Below are 21992 nucleotides of genomic sequence, written 5' to 3'. Positions count from 1 at the left end.
TTGCTCAGCGCTGAAAGGAGGCTGATTGGTCTGTAGCTTGAAGACAATGTTGGATCCTTACCGGGTTTGCGGAGTGGTATGATTTTTGCTACTTTCCAGATGCTTGGAAAGTAGTGCAGTTCCAAACATCTGTTGAAGATAGCGGTTAGAAGAGACTGCACTTTCATGCTGAGTCTCTTCAAGATCAAGTTGAATATACCGTCAAACCCGGGAGTCTTCATGTTCTTGGTGCATTTCAGCGCTGAGCAAATCTGTTGTACTGTAATCATATCCTCCGGAGGCACGACACAAGGGGAGGCATCTAGGTTTCGAACGCAATGCGCAACCTGATCTTCGAGCGGACTTTGGATATTCGAGCCAAGCAAATGCGATGAAGCGACATGCTCGCCGATCGCATTTGCTTTCTCCTGTGGGGTGATTAAAAGCCGATCGTCATAATTTTCGACTTTGAGAGGTGGAACTGGTTTGGGATGAGTTTTCAGGACCTTGACTACCTTCCAGAATGGTCTGGAGCGGTCGTCCAGATTCTGGACAACACGCCCGAAACTTTCATTGCGGAGTGAGTCCATTCTGGAAGCAATCTGCCTGTTCAGATCGGCCATTTCACGTTTTTTGCCCAGATCTCCAGTCCTCTGAAACTGGCGTCTACGAACATTTCTCAGGCGAATCAAAAGTCGGGTGTGGGAATCAATGGCAATAAACTTACCCCTCACAGGAACTCGTCGGACGCACGCCTCGTCAGCCACGGTTATGGCTTGGTGGAGTCCTTCCAACGCTCGGTCGATGTCCTCCACGGTGTCAAGCGGCGGGTTGTCGATGATGTGCCTGTCTACCACGCGTCCAAACTGGGCCCAGTTTACGCGATGGTAGTCCTTGCGCAGGCTTGAAGCAGGAGCCACGTTGCAGCCCAGTTCAGCCACCACCGGTTGGTGGTCGGAGCTGAGTTCGTACAAGGCTACCGGCTTGGACAAGCCGATAAAGGGTGATACGGTCAAAATTTGGTCAAGGGAAAACGCGTGTAAATCGGTGAAATCGTTTATTTAAAAAATCAAATTAAATTTCTTTTTCAAGTTCAATTAGTATAAAATTCAGGAAAAATATTCAGTTAGGCTTCCGCTTTTCCAAATCCGAATTGCCGGGCCTTACGCTTGACCCCTGCCATCAGATTTTGTACAGCCACCTTGTCCACCTTCTTCGCCGCAGAAAGCCAGTTTGCCTTGAACTGCTGCTCGCCCTTAGCAGTTTTTTTGGTCTTCTTTAGGTTCCGCTTGACAATAGCCCAGTATTTCTCAATTGGGCGGAGCTCTGGCGTGTTGGGAGGGTTCTTGTCCTTGGGAACCACCTGCACGTTGTTGGCGGCGTACCACTCCATGGCCTTTTTACCGTAATGGCAAGATGCCAAATCCGGCCAAAACAGTACGGAACAACCGTGTTTCTTCAGGAAAGGCAGCAGACGTTTATTCAAACACTCTTTCACGTAAATTTCTTGGTTGACAGTCCCGGAAGCTATGAAAATGCTGCTTTTCAAGCCACAGGTACAGATGGCTTGCCAAACCAGATATTTCTTTGCGAACTTTGACAGTTTCATGTGCTTGAAAACATCTGCTACCTTTCCCCTTCCTTTTGCCGTATAAAACTCCTGTCCCGGAAGCTGCTTGTAGTCGGCTTTGACGTAGGTTTCGTCGTCCATTACCACGCAGTCAAACTTCGTCAGCATCGTCGTGTACAGCCTCCGGGATCGCGCTTTGGCCGTCGTATTTTGTTTATCATCGCGATTTGGAGTCACTACCTTCTTGTAAGTCGATAGTCCGGCTCGTTTTTTGGCTCGATGCACGGTTGTAGACGATACACCCAGCTTATTTGCGGCATCTCGGAGAGAGAGGTTAGGGTTTCGCTTGAAACTACCGGCAACTCTCTTTGTCGTCTCAGCGGCTTCCGGTTTTCGATTTCCCCCCGATCCAGACTTCCTGGCTGTCGACAAACGTTCCCCAAACACTTTAATTACATTTGTAACGGTTGATTTGGCAACTTTTAGCGATTTTGCCAACTTTGCGTGCGAGTAGCTCGGATTTTCGCGATGCGCGAGCAAAATTTTGATACGCTGCTCTTCTTGCTTGGACTTCATTTTGACAACTGAAGAGTGAATTCCAAAATCAAAATAGGAGCAACATTCTACACACACACACCTTCAAAATGAGGGGTGTTCAGGTTTTTTAAATGCAAAATTGAAAGAAATACGTCAAGTTGATATTGACCAAATTTTGACCGTATCACCCTTTATTTGTCTGGAACAGGTCGATGGGTTGCCCGCCGGTGAGATGAATGTTGGTTCATCCGAAAACCAAACGGAGTACAGCCCATGCTGTGAGTGGTCGAACAAGAGACGACCGTTCTGGTTCTGCTGGTAATTCCACCAGGCCTCATAGCGAGCATTCAGATCTCCTCCAACTACGAAGCGGGAACCAGTACGGGTGATGGTGGACAGGTCCTTCTTAAATTTAGCCGCTAGTCCACTGCTGGCGGCACACTGTCGAGGGCAGTAGACGGCGATGAACTGGACGTATCCAGTCGACGACTCCACCTCCACACCAAGGGTCTCGATGATAGAGGTGCGGATATGGGACAGAGTGTGGTATTTTATTCCTTTCTTGACGACGACCGCAACACCACCCCCCCTGGAACTGGTGCGATCAAGCCGGAGATTGTTGTGGTCAGATAACCAGAAGCTGTCACCGGACTTTAGGTGGGTCTCGTTAGAAGAACAACGTCGATGCTATGCTTGCGGAGGAAGTCGGCAAGCTCAATCTGTTTTGCTCTTACAGAGCAAGCGTTCCAGGTAGCGATGGTTAGCGGCTTAGACACCATACTGGATGATGAACTTACCGAGCACTTGGATCTGTTCGGGCTTATTGCGGCACTTACGTAGAGCACCGGTCATGTTGACGAAAATTTCCATCAGTTCATCCGCTGAAAACAGATCGGGGTTGTTGTTTTGCGCTGGTGGTTGTCTCCAGAATCCAGGGGGGGATGGAGAGCTTTGGCCAGCAGAATCACCAGAAGTTGCTTGAGCGGAATGCACCCGCTAATTCGCTTGCCTTTGCTGAGGAGCACGAAGAGGCGGGAAATCCTCCGTCCGAAATGCCGGGACTTTGTCCTTCTTGCGTCCTGGTTGGTTGTTAGTTGCCGCCTGTTTTCGGATGCGTTTGAAGTCCTCGCGTTTGGAGCACTGTCTGTCGGAACCTTGGTGAGCACCACCACAGTTGGCGCATTTTAACGCCACGGCTCCATCCACAGGGCAGTCGGAAGTGGCGTGGTCTTGAGCGCAATTGCCACAGCGTGGCTTAATGTTGCAGTTGTGGGTGCCGTGTCCGATGTTCAGACACCGTTAGCACTGAGTCACATCACGATGGCCGCCACGGTATGGCTCCCAGCGGACGATGATGGAATTGATGGACCGGATGGCTTTCAGCGCGTTGAGCGTCACCGTTCCCTGCTGGAAGTGTACCAGGAAAAGGCTATCCGGATACGCCTTCACATTTTCGTCCTTCCGTGTCATCCGATAGACGGCACTTGGGACCAGCTTGTACCGGTCTCTGATTTCAGCTTCGATAAACTTCGGGTCGAAGTTTTTGTAGGCCCCTTGATGACGACCTTGAATGGCTTCTCACCGGGAATGTCTTGGGTGAAGAATTCCACCTTGGAAGTCCTCAGGTGGGCGACGACCAAGTCATACTCCGCTTTGGTACGGAGCACCACCTTGGTGCCGACTCTGCCCAACTTGTATTCGGCTTTAACGCCCAGCGTCGCTAGATCTGCGATGAGCTCATTAAGATGGGCATTTTTCACTACCAATAGAGGTAGCTTCACTCTTGCCGCGCTCATGTCAGCAGCATTTTGTTTATCGGCAGCGTCACCGAAATCTCCGTTCGTCGCAGAGGCATCGTCTCGACCAATCGTGCCATCGGACTGGCCTCGATTCTTCTTCCTCTTCTTGCTGCGTTTTTCCAACACAGCTGGCTGGATATTCCCATCCATGGGGAGAACAGCAAACCTGTTCGAGGTAGGCACACCGGAGCTTCCTTCACCAGGGTTCTGGACCTTCGCCGGGCTTCGCGATCGATGCTTCCCCATTTCGGGGCACACACACATGCACGACAAACCACGAAAGAGAGAACGCGAACACTATCGCCACGAACTTTTCAAACAACTCGAGAGACCGAGCTAACCGAGGGGGGCGACACATATAAATCTCAAGTTTAGATGCTCAACAAATCTCACACTAGCGAATCAATCTTCGAAAAATCTTCTTTAATTTGTCGCATCTACTTGCATCGCGCATCATCTTCTTGCAGGAAATCTTCAGAATCGTCAAAAATCTACTTTCTATCTACTCAGTGTGCGCGCAGCTAGCCACAGCATAACACAATTTTTTCTGCATCGTAGATAGAGTCGTCCCCCTCGGAGCTAACACCGAACTATACTGCTTCAAGCAAAGAATGGTCGATGAGCAAAAGCACAACGGCAGCGCTGTTTTATATCTTTTCAGGTTCAAGCAGAACAGCGATGTGCAACCGAACCTGATAGGATTTCCCGCCGTTTTTTATGAATGGGGCGGAGCAAAAAGTTTCTTTTGTGCAGAATATGTAAAAAAGGATGGACTTTGGATGTTATTGCATATATATAGGTACCAGATATGTTTTACAGTCAGTTGTTGGTAACTCATCGAGTGTATGTCTCCTGTAAAGCAATTTTTTTTTTTTTTTTTGAAAATGTTGGCTCTGCATGTAAAAAATTAATTGTTAATACATAATTGTGGTTTGCTTAAAATTTATTTCCCGGAAAAAAATGATCGTCAAAGTCCATGTTTTTTTCGGGTTATGTTAAGGGGGGAGGGGGAAAGGTTGTTAAGGGGGAGGGGGTTTTACATGCACGTTTTTTCAAGTCTCATTCCTCATTGTGGTGGACATGCCGTGATTCAACTTTGACAGCTGACTTGGTCCTGCTTGCTGCAGGACCTAGTGCCACGCCGTCCGAAGCGGTAATGAGCAGAGGCAGGAGAGCAGCGCTGATTTATATCTTTTCAGGTTCATGCAGCATGATGTGCAACCAAGTGGTATTCGTTTATGATGACTGGTTTTGGGAAAAGGCTTATTTCATTTGTACATTTTCAAAAGTTTAATTTCAGAATAATTGGAAAAATAGTTATTTCAGCAGGTTCGTAATGTAATATCCTATCGATTGGCGTATTTGTATTTAAATTTCATCTATAAATGACAAAGTTACAAGCGTTCAAAACCTAACACTCCTTCACCACACATATTTTTTGATTTTGTTACCGGCGGGTAACATTTTGTTTTCCATCATTAGATGTGGGGAGTAGGGTAAATAAAATTGTTAGTGTAGCTAACGGTCGATTTGAAGTGGGGGCGATCAACGCCCGACGGTGTGGATCGCGTGTGCCGTCTGATAGCAGTAGGTAGCTGATAGCGCTCTACGCTACCTACGATCGTGGGCGGATGGAGAGGATCGCAAACGACTGGCCGAAGCAGAACGGAGGAGAGAGATCCCGACTGAGCGACGAGTCAGTAAGTGACGAGCCTCTGCCGAGGACGAATGAAATTTGGCGAAAAACCAGACGTTTTCGGGATCAAAACCCCGTTTCGCCCCACGCGGTTTGTGAAGTGTCCGGTATCAGTACGGCCGTCTAATCATCTCCGGGTCCGGGTTATCGGACCGAAAGTTATTCAGCAACTGTGCTTGTCGGGTCGTCACCGAAGCGCCTAGCAAGAATTGGCCTCTCGTTGCCGTGAAAGCGCGGGCTGTTAGTTCCAGGAGCAATTCGACCAGTGTGGCCGCGTCGGCCTCTGCTGGCTCCGGGCGACCCCACAACCAAGGTCACATCGCCGTAGCCAGGCTTCCCGGCGGTTCAAGAACACGCCCTGCTGATCCGCTATCCACCAGGCTATCATCACCCATGGTACAGCGTCGGCGGTCGACGACGCCGAATAGTGAGCAGGCGCAGTTGAGCGCAGGGTCCATAGCCGCCACCATCGTCGCATCCATCACTGCCACCAACGCTGCAAGAATCGATTCTCTTCCTGGCGACCGCTCGATCACCGTCTAGAGCGACACTACCGCCCGTCATCCCGCCCGAGCTGCCAACCTCGGTATTCTTCAGCCACGTTGGGCCGAGATCTAACCATCACCCGATTTCTGCACCGCCCCCACTACCATCACTGGCCGAATAAAGCGTAAGGTAACCAAATTCGCATTTTTCTAGGTCCCCTCACATCCGAAAGGTCTCCCTCGCCCAAACGCCCTGAGACCCGGAACCTTTGTGGCTTTGTGTGCCCACCCTGGAAGCTACCGTCGGTTCTAGACCAGTAGCTTGGGGTCTTGGCTGTTCTCCTTCTGGGACACAGCGGTTCCGGGGCCGAAAATTGGTCTTATATCTGGCGCCCAACTAAAATAACCTTTAACAGGTTCTCAGGAGGGAAAAAATATCGTCAGATATTTTTCCTTCTGTGCGTTGGGGGACTTTTCGAGAATAGAAATTTCTCTCAAAAATATCCACTCTGGTCGCATTTTGTGCAAGAAATCAGTGGACTTTAGTTGGATTTCGCGGTGGTTGGAAAAAGTTAAACCACGTGCTGAAGCCGATTGGTCATTGTTCTGTGGCACATGTAATCATCCTTTTACTCTCATCATTTTTGATCATTTCGGGATTGTTTCGATTGACATCATACATTTTTGGGAGCTAATCGTTGTTTGAATAGCCATTACCCAACAAACAATTTGAGTTGATTAACAGCTGAATAAGCCATTTTTTAGCTGAATAAGCTTATTTTTGCCTGAATAAGCTCTTATTAAACATTCAATGTTTGTTGGGTAGTGTTTCTTTCTTTGTGAGATAGGAGTTTTTTTTTTCGTTTTCACATTTATTCACGTTTCGTCAAAATGCCGCGAAGATCCGTATCAGGTCCAGATTTCGGTGCGCTCTACGGGGGAATGAGGGTTGACTATCTCGATCCTGGAGAGCTCGATTATGAGCTGTTCCTTCGAAACATTGTAATCGCGGACGATGAATCGCGTTGTAAACGGCAGCGTAGGTTAAAACGGATCCTGAAAGACGAACGGGAAGGTCATGAGTTCATAATCCATTATGACATAGACCCAGAAATGGATTTGAGAATGTGTAAAATGATTTTCGCAGAACTCCGGCAGATTCTGATGACCACACCTCGAGCTCAAGTAGAATTTTGTAGGGCGCGTTTGTTGCATTTGGGTCACCGATTGGCGGTGATCAAAAATCATGCCGCCGGTGAGCTGAGAACCCAGAGCCACGAAGAATTTGTCAAAACCCTTCGCCTCTTCTCGGAATATTTTTGGTCAGAGGATAATTTCTTTTCGACAGCTGGTGAAACCGATTCGGAATCAGAGTTGTTAGACGAAGCAGCAGGAGGTATTCCAGTGACCACTTCGTCTCCCACCCAACCGACTAGTTCAGGGGCTATTCCCAAACAACCTAATCTCTCGCAATTTTTGATAAAATCGGATTTCAGCAGGGCAATGACGGATATCGGGTCCCTCATCAAAGCGCTGGCTAATCAGGTCAACGCGTTGAGGCAGGACATGAGAAAACCTCCTCCAGAGCCTCCAAGACCTTGTTTTAACCAGACTAACCCATTTCTGGACAACGACGACCTTCCCCCTGTCCAGGTCCCTCCCAGCTCGCTAGGTAGGGCAATTCCTCGATCGAGGGCAACAGGTGCGTCGACAGTGACAACCTCGACCATTACTGGGAGTGTTCCGTATCCGCCACCAGTTTCTCACGGGGCAGGTGAGAATGATCCGTTCCACAATTTAATAGACAGGCTGACGTTAAGTTCCGCCAGTTTGGGAAACGAAAATCCCTTCGGGAATCCCTGCAATAATCCCAGCCATGTTCAGCATCAGCAACCTGTTGTTCCGGTGTTGCCTCCAACCATTCCTCCACGCAAAATAACGCCAGTGTCCCAGTGGAAAATAAAAAAAATATTCAGGTACTGATCAGGGATTGGGGCTCAATGATTTTCTGTACCATGTTCGGCAACTGGCAATTTCAGAGCATGCTACTGATGGAGACCTCTTTGATTCAGCAATTCACCTCTTTGATGGGCCAGCATTAGCCTGGTATACTGCCAGGCGAAGTCAATACTCGCTGAGAGATTGGTCGCATTTGGTTCGGGAGCTGAAAAGAGAATTCAGACACCCTGATCTAGACTCGGTATTGCGAACCAAGATCTACCAAACCCGTCAACAAAGAGGAGAATCATTTCAACAATATTATCTTCAGATGACCAAGCTCTTTCAAGCCATGAACTGTCCCATGGGGGATGTTGAAAAGGTCGAGGTCCTCAAAACCAACGTACGCTACGATGTTCGCAAGGCTTTGGTGGGAAAAAGAGTCACCACGCTCAGAGATCTGATGGAAATCGGAAGGGATGTGGATGCCACGGATTTCTCATCTTTCTCGAAGATGTTCGATGCGAACAAACGAGACAACTGCGCTATCAATGCTGGAAGTGGAACGTACTCGGGCACTCGAACATTTTCGAATCGGAATCGTCAAAATGACTCGGCTGGTGCCCAAAACCAACCGAAGACCAACAAATCCGGTTTTCAGAAGCCTAACTTCAAGCACGAGGCTAATATGAAGGAACATCCCTCGGGTAAGGAGAGCAAGGCCGAAGGCTGTTCTAAAGAACCAAAGCCGGGGACTAGTAGACCAAGTTCTCTGCTAAAGTTAGTGTCGAATTACCGCCCACCAGCCGAAGGTGAATGCTTTAATTGTGGTGATCAACATGAGCTGGCGGAGTGCCCGATCCCTCGTCGGGTGTTCTGTAATCGGTGCGCCTTGAAAGGGTTCACAACTAATAATTGCCCTTTCTGTTTAAAAAACTCTCTGGGGAAGCCCTAAAGCCGCAGGGACTTCCGACAGCGCAGGAGGAGAGCTCTTCTTACTCGTGGTTACCCGATCTGTATCAGTTTTATGAGCTGAGATCGGAAGACGAGGAGGAGGAAGAGAATTTTCCTCAAATCCACAAAATAACTTTAAACAGTCTAACGGATGATCGACCCCATATTTCCCTCAAAATAGTGGACATTCCAGTTAATGCGCTTCTCGACTGTGGGAGCAACTTAACATTTATCAACGCCTCCTTATTTCGGAAACTAAGACGGGTTCGCCTTAGAAAACCCGCTAATCTGGTAGAACTTCGAACAGCAGACGGATCTCCTCTAGAAATCTTAGGCGAAATTCTTATTCCATATACATTCCATGGTAAAACTAGAGTACTGCCAACTTTGGTTGCTCCTAGTCTGATCAAAGAGTGTATTTGTGGAATGGATTTCTGGAGGACATTCGGCATCTATCCTGCCATTGCTTCAATTTCCGAGATAGGGGAGGTGTCAGAGCCCACTCGAGAGAGCCCAGAAACTAGATTAACCAAAACCCAACGAGATATTTTAGAAGAGACGAAACGGTTGTTCAAAATTGCAGGCTCCGACACACTCGATACGACTCCGCTTACTGAGCACAAAATTGTGCTTAAAGAGGAGTTTAAGTCAAGTAAACCAGTTTGATTGTATCCCTACCCTATTTCCCCAAAAATACAGGCCGGATTATTTGCTGAAGTTGACCGGCTACTAGAAAGGGGAATCATTGAGGAGTCAAACTCGGACTGGTCCTTGAACATAGTTCCCATTCGTAAATCTTCTGGTGCAATCCGGCTATGTCTCGATGCGCGCAAACTCAATGAAAGAACCTACCCCCTTCCCCATCCTGGACGAATCCTAGGTCGCTTACCCAGAGCGAACTATCTGTCGACAATCGACCTAACCGAGGCTTTCTTGCAGATTCCTCTTGCTCGAGGATCTCGTAAATATTGCTCATTAAGTGTCCAAGGAAAGGGGATGTTCCAGTTCACCCGGCTTCCATTCGGTTTAGTAAACAGCCCAGCAACGCTAGCTCGTTTAATGAACCGAGTGTTGGGCCAGGGTGCACTGGAACCGTATGTCTTCGTATACTTAGACGACATCGTCATAGTATCGGAGACATTCGAGGAGCACGTACGGCTTCTGAATGAGGTTGCCAGACGCCTTCGAGAAGCCAATCTCTCCATTAAGCTGGAAAAATCCCATTTTTGCCTGAAGGAAATCCCATTTTTGGGCTACATTTTATCTTCTCAAGGATTGAGAACAAACCCCGAAAAGATAAGGCCCATAGTGGAGTTCGAACGTCCTACGACGATAACAAAACTCCGTCGTTTTTTGGGTATGTCGAACTATTATCGGCGCTTCATCGCTGATTATAGTAAGACTACCGCGGTCCTCTCAGAGCTTCTAAAAACGCAATCGAAGACTGTGAGATGGACTCCTGAGGCGGAGGAAACTTTCCAGGCGATCAAGGAAAAGTTACCAGTGTAGTCGACAAAGATGTAGTTCTACGTCAAAATCTCCGTTGAAGGACAGCCGAGAAACAGCGGTGGGTGGACGGTACCACCCACCGCATATATGAAAGGGTTATTGGGGATCTCCCTCGCCGAAGCATGTACACGGCAAATGAGAACGACCCAAATTTGAGTTTAGTTCACTCATAATCGCCTAAAGTGCAGGAGCTTAGTGATGAGTAAATTTGCCTCATGTTTTCCTGTGGAAAACCTCGAACATCTGCCGTAAAATGAGGAAAATTGACGAAAATTTTACTCATTCTAGGAGTAGTACCAATAGACTGAGTGAATCCAATCTTTACTTTTCTCTTATTCGGGAATTTTTCCTGAACAAACCTGGAAAAACCTGAGGCAAATTTACTCATCGCAACTAAACTCAAATTTAGGTCGTTCTCATTCGCCGTGTACCCCAGCCCCAGAATCCTTTGTCAGACTGAGAGGTTGAACAAAGAAAAACTTGGGATAGTTACTTTTACACAATGCATCTCCTCATCGCCGCCATCGTGCTCCTCCTTAGCTCTCTGTGATATTTACACTACTCGAAACAAACGGGAAAAGATTTTCCTATATTTACTGTTGTAATTCTCTTTTATTTGTATGCGCGTTGAGCAACCAGGCTGGGTGAAGGTCTTGTGCCCCGATGCAACTCCTTCCAAGAATTTAAGCCATAAGGATAACGACCGACGTTGGAAGGGAGGAGAGATTTTTTTCTTTTTTTTTGTGCTTTAAACGGCCGGAAACGGATTGTAGAGGAAGGTACTAATTTATCCTCCTTTTTCCCTTCATTGCAGTGACATCCCCAAACGGATCCCACCGTCCCCAGGCTGCGTCCCCGTGGCTGAGTTCGTTCCTGACCATGGCTGTGGCGGTTGTAACGTTGGCACTGCAGCTGCAGCTACATCTTCACCACGAACCGCACCGATTGTGGACCACCTCGAGATAGTTCACTGCCAGCAGTACGAATTTCGGTGGAATTTCGGGAGAGGCGAATGAGAACCTCTAATTCAGGTGTGGTTGCGTGGGGGGGGGGGGGTGTTATGTTCCAGCTGGTGTTGCCATTGAAAGAAAAAAAAAAAACAAATCAAAATGTAGATTTTCTAATGCGGAAAAGTCAAATGTCAATATCTGAGAGCGCATTTCTCTACGATTATTCTTTCCAGCAAACAGACTAATTTCGCTATATTAAATTTTTGGAATAATTTACGAAGTGTGAAAAGAATGCAAACTTTCCGCAGTCCCGAATGTGCAAGGTTGTAGAGCTGTACTGAACTAGTGATAGTGTTAAGTATAAAGCAAAACTGTGGAGTCATGGTCGATCCACGATGTACGATTTGTTAAGATGGATGTTTAGATTTTTTCGTATATAAAATAGTGAGCAATTCGTGCGCGTACAAATGTGTGAGGATGTATGATAGTGCGGTGTAGTATTCAGATGTGAAAGCGAATTGAATGGCGTGGGTATGCATGTGTTTTTGTGTGTCCCAATGACTTCTCGCGGCACCCAGACAATTTTGTTTTAAAGCTTCTATAAAAAAAATAAATAAAGGGGTAATCAACTTTGCCCACTGTGCCGACACACAGTATGGCACACTGTTCGGCAGGTTAGGGCACACGTTGACAAGTAGAACACACAAAATATAATATAAAATGACATCACTATCGAGCGTTGACGTTTTGCCAATCGTTGCTAGGGATGAATACTTTGTTTATTCCGATTTAAAGCCCAATAACTTCGAGAATTGTGACATACCACAAATCTGTAAATATTTCCTGCACCATGAATTTTTTTTTTTTTTACTAGTAAAATTTGTTTTATTCAGAAAGTTAAAAAATAATTACAGTACAATCATTCAAACTTCGTTTTCCAAAGCAAATTCTAATGCGGTTACGTCGATTACATTATTACATTGCATAATAAAGGTGACATATTTTATGAACAATTTGAGTAATTTACATTTTTTGTTTGTGTCTATATTCCTTAATTGGGGCCTCAAGAGTTCGTCAATCGAGAGTCGGCGCCATCCATTGAGTAGAGTTGTTATCTTTCGCTTCAGTAGTCTCCAAGCTGGCTCTACCCTTACGCATTCGCTGAGCTTGTGCTGCAATGTTTCACATGCAGCGTTGCAGTGCAGACAGTTTTCTCCATCGGCTCTGTTCATTCGATACATCAGTTTTCGGTGCTCAAGCTTTCCGTTGACCAACAGAAACAAGGCGCTCCGTTCATTCGAGTTCAGCTTTCGCATGGATATGTTTTTCCAGATTTGGCGCCAGTTCGCTGTTGGATGCTCACGAGTTACCTTCGGTGCTTCAGTTTGGCCTATGAAATGGTTATGAATGCTATCGGCGGAGAGGTTTTGTTGGATTTGCGGAGGGAATGTTGGGAGACTTGAAAGAATGAGTTTTATACAAGGACAGTCTGCAGGTAGGGTAGGATTTGTCTGGGTAAGAATAGACCTGTAGAAAGGAAGGGAACCGATATCACTCACATGTCGATGAATGAGAAGCGCCTTGCACTTCATGGCTGGTAGCTGGAGTTTTAAACCACCTGCTTCTCTGCTACGCGCCAGCTGTTGCATTGGAACTCTCGCCGTGATGCCTCTCCATAGGAACGTGCCCATCGTCGCCGTCAGCTTTGCAGTGTGAGCAGCAGTAAGGCCGACAACATAGTAGAAGCGATTCGAAGCGATTCGATTCGTTGGCAATAAGCGGAGCGCTTGCGTGAAAGCACCCTCTATGAGCGTTCTATGGGAATCGCCCAAACCAGCCATAGTGAAAGCGATGCGAAGAGGTGTAAAGCGTTCAGCAAAGCGACAGAGCTGTTCGTGTTGTGTTTTGACGCCTTCGAACGCAAGTGGACTGATTCTAGTGAGGAAAAATGGACACCGAAAATTTGAACAAATATTTTGCACTGCGCGCGCGACTGTAATGTTTTCAAAAACGCTTTCACTATGTCATAGGTTGCTTCGCTTGCCGCTGCATTTCGCTTTGCCAATTGCTATCGCATCGAATCGCTTCGAATCGCTTCTACTATGTTGTCGGCCTAAGGCGAGCGTGGCCTGAAAGATGTTTCGGCCGGAGTTGGAGCATTTTTGACTCTCGCTGAGCACACGGTGGGTTCTCATCACGCTTTCCAGACGCTGCTTGAGAACACGAGAGAGGATTTTAAAGTCGAAGTTGAGTAGCGAGATCGGCCTGTACGAATGCGCTGTTGGATCGTTTCCCTTCTTTTTTACTAGCACGATCACACCGTCAACGAATTCGGCCGGAAAATTTCCCGAAAGTGCCTCATTTATGACCAGTGTGATTTCTCTCCAGATGACGTCGAACGTTTTGAGATAAAACTCTCGGGGCAGAGAGTCTCCTCCGGGGGATTTGTTCGGGCTGCTCGTCTTGATGGCTGTGAAGATATCGGCCGGAGTAATTTCGTTCATACAGGACTCACTTACCGGATCGTTTTCTGGGATCACCCTCTCACATTCGAATGTGTCCGCTGCTTCCCTTTCCGTCTCACCCGCAGCGTATAGTGATTGGTAGAAACCAAGCATGTGCCGCTCAATTGCGCCGGGGTCGTCGATGAGTTGGTTATCGTTGTCACGCAGCTGTGTGATGGTTGTTCGTTTCCTACGCCTGACACCCAGCTGGAACATCGAGATAGGTTCTCCAGAGATAAAATTCTCGTTGATGCGCATGAAGGATTGTGTGAAATTTCGCTGGAGGGTCAACATTTTTGCTTTCACACGGTTTATAGTTGACAGCATCGCAGGATTTTGATAGTATCTATCGTACGCTCGTCGTAGTTCTCCATAGAGGCGTTGATGTTCTAGATTGAATTCGTCGAAAGCAGCCTTTGACTTCCAACGGAAAAAGGATTTTATTTTGGGCTTTGCGCACGCTAGCCACCACTGCATCCATGAAGCGAAATTCCGCCGCTGGCGGGTCCAGAATTGCCAACGCACTTGAAATTCGTGAATGTTGTCTGGTGTTAATAAATGGGGACGGAGCGACCAAAACCCACGACCTGGCTCGCGCCCTGATTGTGGGAGGCAAATTCGCGCTGTCACGGCTTTATGGTCAGAAAAAGAGCATACATGCACATCAGCTGTTCTTAATTGACTCCGAAGGCTCTGGCTGACGTACATACGGTCTAGACGAGACGACGAGTTGTGTGTGATGTACGTGTAGCCGGGGATGTTTGGACAGAGTTGTTCCCAAACGTCGAGAAGCTGCAGATACTGTACGGATGCGAGAAGAGCGGGGCTGTGATTGTTTCCCGTTGCGTCACGTTGACGTAGGACACAGTTGAAATCACCCGCTACTAGTGTGCGTTCTGTGCCATGGCGGAGGTAGTAAGCAAGAGTATTGGTGAAGAAACGCTCCCTCTCTGCACGGAGTGCGGTACCAGATGGAGCGTACACGTTGCATATTGTTGTGTTTTCCAGTTGTAATGCAATAAACCGTCCGTCTAGGCTTTTTTCGACGTTTGAGAATCGCAGATGCTCCTTCAGCGCTATTGTCGTCCCCCTTCGTGAGTGATCCACATTGCACACAACAGTGTAGCCGGGCAATGTGAGTTGCTCGTTTTCTACTTCTTGAAAGAGTGCGATGTCTATATCCAGCGTGCGTAGAAAGGTTTGTAGTGCGTTGAGTTTTGTCGAGTTGGTGATAGTGTTGATGTTTATCGAGGTGATATTGTAACTGCAGAGAGCCATTATAGTTCGCAGTCTACCTCCTCGCTCGCATCACCGTCATAGTGTTGTCGCTGCTTCTTGCCTGGAGGACGACCACTACGGCGCTTGCTGCTTCCAGAGGCAGATGACCCATCGGATTCGTTACCATCGGTAGTTTGTCGTGTGACCATTCTGCTGACAGAATTTATCAGAGCCGGCGGCGCCATGAGAGTAGCATTTTGCTCGGACTGATTTGTTTTCGCCAGCTTTGACGCAATTGGGTTTTGTTTAGGTGACTTCGGAGCAGCGAGCGTAGGCTGCACGCTCGGTTGTTGGGATGGTGGATTTTTACGTTGTTGGTTCGTCTCAACGGGCTTCGGTCCGAACGGTTTAACGAGAGGCGATTTCTCCTTCGTTGCAGTGGGTTTCGTGGCGTTGGGTTTTGGCGCGGTGGGATTCGGGCCGATGGGGTTCGGGCCGATGGGTTTCGGTCCGGTTTCTTTTGCTACATTGGCATATGTCTTTTGCACAAGTAATTTCTTGTTTTGTACACAAGAGATGCCATTGTGGACGAATTCGCCGCAATGACGGCATGTTTGCAGCTGTCCGGAGTAGGTCACATTCGTTGACTGACCGTCGATAGTGACGTAGCTTTCGATGTTACGTTGCAACATCATGCGCACAATCCGAGCGCCGGTCGGGCGTCCAGCAAAGCGGTATTTGCTGTCCCAGACTTGCTCGGTCACCGAGAGAACCTCACCGTATGCGCTTAGAGCTCGAGCGACTTTTTCGTTCGTGGTGAGCTCGGACAGGTCCGTTAGCTTCACCTCTACCGATCCATCCTCCAGTGTGATCCGAAGCTTGTACGTTTTGCCGTCGACCTCGATTTCGTGGATGTTGTCGTGCTCGGCAACGATTTTTTGTGCCAGCTCCAGGTCGACAACCTTCACAAAAGCGCATCCAAGAGCCCTACTTGGCTGGAGCCGGAGAACCTGCTCGTATTCTAGACCCAACTCGATTGCAACGAAATCATGAAGCTCCTCGAAGGACGGCTTCTTCAGCACGTTTTCGTAATGAATACGAAACGTGTTTTCGCGTCGGACACTCATCGCGGCGAAACTACGCGGCGACAAGAACTCGCGAAACAAAACTCTTCAAAATAAAGAAAACAATATAGCTTGCGAATGCCTTCCAGCGAGAATAAATCGACTGCTTCGCTTGGAAGTTGAGCGCTAACTGATGAATCCATTCAAACTAACAAAACTCAGTACAACTAATCTGATTCGCAGCAAACACCCCCGTGATTTGTGGTTTTGTCCAGAATAGCTTCTATTCCAGGTTCTTCCACACCATAGGGTCGATACGGCAGTCAAGACGGCCGTTACGGGTTGCCTCCAACGAGGATTGGTCAAATGCCTAGAAGATCTGGTTGTCCAATACGACCACAAACGAAGTGACAGACGGAGCGGCTCGAAAACTTTGGTGACCCAACAAACAATTTTAGCTTCAGACTAGCTTATACAGGCAAAAATTAGCTGTATAAGCCAATTTTTGGCTGTATAAGCTAATCTGCAGCTAAAATTGTTAGTTGGGGACGCACCTGCTATTGCAATTTTTCAGTGTACCACATGGCAACACCACTACTACTGGATTGTGCCACATTGCAACACTACTAGTGGATTGTACCACATGGCAACACTAAATGTACTAGAATGTTTTGGTTCTATCTCTTTCACTCTACTTCAAACTGAAATACATAAAAAAATGACAAAATGATACACTCTTTGCACACTGTCAAAGATCATATTGCACACAAAATCAACAATGTTCAAACCAAAACAAAAATACTAGCCCATCTGGTGGCTGATGGCACAAGCTTCTAAGAAAATTCTATTACAGCGAACCACATTATTTTAATCGATTTCTTCGCCAGTTAGTCGTCTGTCACTTCGTTTGTGCTAGAATGGGGTAAGTTAGTCGATTTGCTTGGAACCAATAGGCTAGTCAAGTAGTGAGACCATTTAAAATCGTTACTTTCGTATTGATTGTTGATGATACCGTCTTTTTTCAGTTTCAGCAGCTCTTCTTTAAGTTGTTCACGGAGCGCGATCGGTATGCGCCGAGGTTGTTGGATCTGCAGCTGTACAGTAGAGTCGATCTCCAATGACACTGTTCCTTCCATTTTTCCGTAGCCACGAAACACTTCAGCATATTTTTCCACTATGCGGCTTGCTTCTATACGGTGGATTTTCCGAGGGGGACGACTCTATCTACGCTGCAGGAAATATTGTGTTGTGCTGTGGCTAGCTGAGTAGATAGAAAGAAGATTGATGATGATTCTGAAGATTTCCTGCAACAAAATGATGCGCGATGCAAGTATATGCGAAAAATGCAAGAAGATTTTTTGAAGATTGATTCGCTAGTGTGAGATTTTTTGAGCATCTAAAATTGAGATTTAGATGTGTCGCCCCCCTCGGGATTTTCCAGGTATCAGAGTATTCAGCAAAATTCAGGCTACTCGGTGTGAGTTGCAGAATTTTACTAACCCCAACTCATAACATACGTTCGCAGATAGCAACGGACGATGGTCAACATCAACGACCTGCAGTACTAATTTGTACTTTTCATTTTTATGACGACACGGAATTTTCTCTTCGCGGATTACCGGAATCGATCCTCAACCAAAGCAATGACGTTTACTACCACTTGAACTTCGTAATAGAAGAATATTCTGAGATTTTTTCTTCTAGAACCACGAGAAAATTAGCCAAAATATGTTTGTTTGTTTATTAATTTATTTGATAAGGCTCAACCGAATTAACTTTACAGAGCCGAGGATTCTTGTTCGCTATACAATACATCTAAAAGTATAGTCGACGACGCATCGACTGAAAGAACTGCTGATGAAGAACAATTAGGAGGACCACACAAGGGTTGCTGCCGAGTAAGCAGGCGATCGCGTGACACACATTGAGAGTGGTCTGCTTCTGTCGTCAGCCGAGTGAACACTGAGCCAAAATTTGTGCGTTTCATAAAAAATAGTAATTTGTTGGTCCAGTTGTATGAAATCGCTGGTACAAAGTCACACCAAAACTGCTTGACAAAGTGGTCAATTTGTGTTGCACAATTATGACTACTGTTTGCTTGTCCATAATTTGGTCAACAATCTAGTGTTGATATTGGTAGGGGTTTAGATTGCAAGTATATTTATATATTTAAAGCGCTATTCGGGTATGCTTCGCATCTGATGTTCGACTGTAGGTAGCACCTGTGGTTGTTTTAGTTGGTTCATCTGCATGCTTTTGAGAGGCTCCTGCTAAACAGAAAATTGCTCAGGGTCGTCAAGCGAAAACCGCTAAACGCACCGAAACTTATTCTGCGGCGAGTCAAATTTTCTAAATTCAGCAAGGCCTTAAGGGCCACCCACATTAGATCCGTTTGCGTTGCGTTGACGTAAATTTGACAGTTAGACAATTGATTTAGCTGTCACTTTGCCGCAACGCGTCCGATCCGGATCTAATGTGCGTGGGCCTTTACAGTTGATCGATCGGTAGGTCACCCATCGCACCATCTTGTGACAAAATTCATGTCGTGTAAGGTCACTCTCCGTGTAAAACAAATGGACAGGTCTATTATGAGAGTCGTGTAATCAGTTAGGTGACAAAAGTCAGTCACTAGTGAGGTGACTCTCCGTGAATATCATATGGAGAGTCACCTCACACGAGGTGACTATTGTCACCTCATTAGTGGCAGAGAGTCATCTAGAGAGTCACACGATTCGCAGAATAGGCCTGAATGACAAGAAAGAATATATGACGTTCCTTTTATGTAGTAACATGAAGTTTACACTACTTTTTCGAACTGTGTATCCTTTGTTCTAAATATAAATTTGACCATCGCAGGATGCAGAATATTCTTCCGGCTCATCCCGTTTCAGTGATGGCTTGTTTGTACGTGTTGCGCTCCTTTGTCAGGAACATCTCCACCTGTAAGACACCCAACAAACAATTTGAGCTGATTAAAAGCTGAATAAGCTATTAATTAGCTGAAGAAGCATATTTTTGCCTGAATAAGCTCTTATTCAACGCTCAATGTTTGTTATTCTTATTGTTATTCAAGCGCTGTTATTCAACTGCAATGAAAAGCATTATTTTCAAGGGCGAGAAAAAAAAAAGACTCGAATCTATTTACAGGCACTCTTTCTGGAAGTCTGCTCGACAAAACCGTTGAGAACAGTTATCCTCAAAAGTTCTTCTGCAGCCGGCTCAATTTAGTCATAGTTCAGAGGAGTTTCGTCCCTACAGAGATACGCACCGTGAACGTGCATAAACTGACATTCTGGTTTGTTTTTGATTTCCATGATCCATCTTGTTTACAAACAAAGTGGTCAACGACATCGCCCATTGCGTTCCAAACCGTACCGTCGTATCACAAACTTCGTTTGTGGTGGTACTGTTTACGTGGACCTAGTCGATTTTTTCTTGGACAGATTTTCTCGTTTATTATTCAGACTGCAGTGGGATGTAAACCACACTTCTGCAAAGTCCACCTCACGTAAAATCATCCTCTCGCTGAAGTTCACTCTCCCTAGGCTCTCTCTCTCTCGGGGAGTTTTGTTTACTTCTTCCATATTCCTGCCGCCACTCACTCGAGATGAGGGCTGGCTAAACTCGCAGGACAAGAGTGTTTTAAAACCTCCAGTGAGTTTGAGGAGTTTCAGCAAGCCTAATGTTCTTCCTTCTCAGCAACTAAATAGTTCCAGTCGTCACTCCGAAAGGATCATCTCTGATCAAACAAGCTCCCCAACAGCTATTCTTCTAAACGTCTGGAATTTCACCTATAATATCCCATCAACTTCGATTGCTCCAGTTAGTCGTAACAGCAGTCCCATTGGAAAAGGCATCACCAGTCAATGTGGTAATAACTAACTCCGATCCCCTTCTCGATGGCACCATGCAAGTTAGCTACAGCGTGACGAATCAATCACAGCACATCAAACATAGCGTGGTGAGCAATATTCCAACCGTGGCTCTTACAATAAAATCCGCCGCTACAGTTTCCGATATAGGGGAATTTACGTATTCTCGGCAACCTAAGCAGCGACCTTCTTTCTATAGCCTTTTTCTCTATGGAACGCACACATATGCAGTATTGGTTTGTTTACAATCTTTTGCTGCCAGCTGCTCTAACAATTTCAGTCGAAAAAAACTGTTTTGAAACGCTTTTACAAAGCTCCAATCTTCTCTAGTGAGAGCGAGTATTGTCGGCAACCAGTTTTTCTTCGGCAACCGTTCCATTTGAACTGCATGTAAATCTGCTGTTCTATTATCGGCAACTCGAAATCAGCTACAATTTGTAGTGCGTGTGTTTCATTTCAAGAAAACCCTGCTAGATTGCTTTTTCTCAGTGGTAAAGATATAGTCAAATTGAAGCTGAAAGCATAAAGAATCGTTTGCATGCATTCAGCGAAGTGTTTTCGTAAGAAAATCCAGTGAAAATAGTGTTTCAATTTGGGTTGCCGAAAATAGTCTGTCATGCCGAAGCCGTCATTTCCCCTATAAAATATCTCCGCGGTGGGGCAACAACCGATTAATAAACAATTCCAGCTCCGAAGGCAACTCGACCAACCATTACCCCCACGGAGTGTTCAGCCGAGGATACGCCGTCATTTTCGAAGCCGAAGAGGAGGAGGACGATGAACTAACCGCTGCCAATGTTTCCGGTGAGTGCGATCCTCGTCGGGACGTCAAATCTACCGGACGCAATCGAAGTGAAAACCGGTCAGGAAGACGAAGAACAAATCAAACTGACAAATTATCTTCGTCGACATTCTCTTTGCATTCCCACGACCATGGTGATCAAGTACAGGATCGTCATGAGACGTGATCAAGTTCACAAGACCGCTACCAATCACTCGATATTGCCAGCGCTGATCATAAAACAGATAGCCAACGAGAAACCAAAGAAGGAAACATGCTCTGAATAAAATAAATAATAGAACAAAATATTAATAAAATGGCAAAAACAAAACATTTTTTTTTCATTTTGAAAGAAATATTTCCTCTACACTCAAAAAATTTCACATGATTGATCGAAGTGTTTAAACACTTGATTTTCTAAATGCACAATCACATTTACTTTAAGTGTATTTCACCTTGGTTCAATGTGTTCAACACGTTAATTTATAGTGTTTCAAACTTTGAAACGTTGAAAATCTTTCACTATCTATTCAAGTGTATTGCACATTGAATCACGCTACTGTTCAAAAAAGATGGATTTAAAGGGTTTTGCATTTCAATACGATGTGAATTGCTTGCTCAGAAAGGTAAACATCGATAACAAGAGTTGTGAGTTTATCCTATCAACCTGCCTCATATATGAGAACAACCGTGGCACAGTGAGATCGAACGAAAACTCCGGCAGCAGCATACCCCAACAGTACATGATCGAATCCCAAATCAGACCCATTAAAAATATATGTGAAAGCTCTGGCCTCTGGCAGTTTTGTTTATATATTTGTCGATTCATTTTTAGAGTCGGTAAAGTAGAATTCGATAAAGTAGAATATTGTAGAATATTGAACTATGGTGTGCAAAGCTATTGATATCACCATATGAGGCACATAGAATCCAAGTGTGTCACAATTCAAATCCATAGTGTTCAGGCATGGTTCATAGCATAAGATTCACACATGAAATGGATATGTTTCACAATATGCGCAAAATTAAGTGTGAGACACATGATGATGACGTGTGTAATTTTTTGAGTGTAGCTTTACATCACTTGGTTGTAAGTGTACGCGTGTCGATGACCCACACTTACGTAGTGATTTTCT

At 46.0% G+C, this 21992-nt stretch overlaps 1 protein-coding gene across 1 annotated transcript in view; it reads left to right on the top strand.

Moving 5' to 3' along the window:
* LOC135702931 (uncharacterized) overlaps window positions 1–11493 on the top strand; it is a 130399-nt gene extending 118906 nt beyond the window's left edge. The window contains exon 4 of the mRNA XM_065223985.1: window positions 11282–11493. Within this exon, the coding sequence (XP_065080057.1) occupies window positions 11282–11433 (152 nt within the window). The 3' untranslated portion in view covers window positions 11434–11493. The remainder of the gene's footprint in view (window positions 1–11281) is intronic.
* Window positions 11494–21992: the final 10499 nt, after the last annotated feature.

The sequence above is a fragment of the Ochlerotatus camptorhynchus genome, unplaced genomic scaffold (genome assembly GCF_037179485.1).
Source record: "Ochlerotatus camptorhynchus isolate MF236.1 unplaced genomic scaffold, CSIRO-AGI_Acam_v1.1 ptg000203l, whole genome shotgun sequence".
NCBI classification, from domain to species: domain Eukaryota; kingdom Metazoa; phylum Arthropoda; class Insecta; order Diptera; family Culicidae; genus Ochlerotatus; species Ochlerotatus camptorhynchus.
Note: the sequence above shows the minus strand (reverse complement) of the source record. Positions and strands in the feature narration are given on the sequence as shown.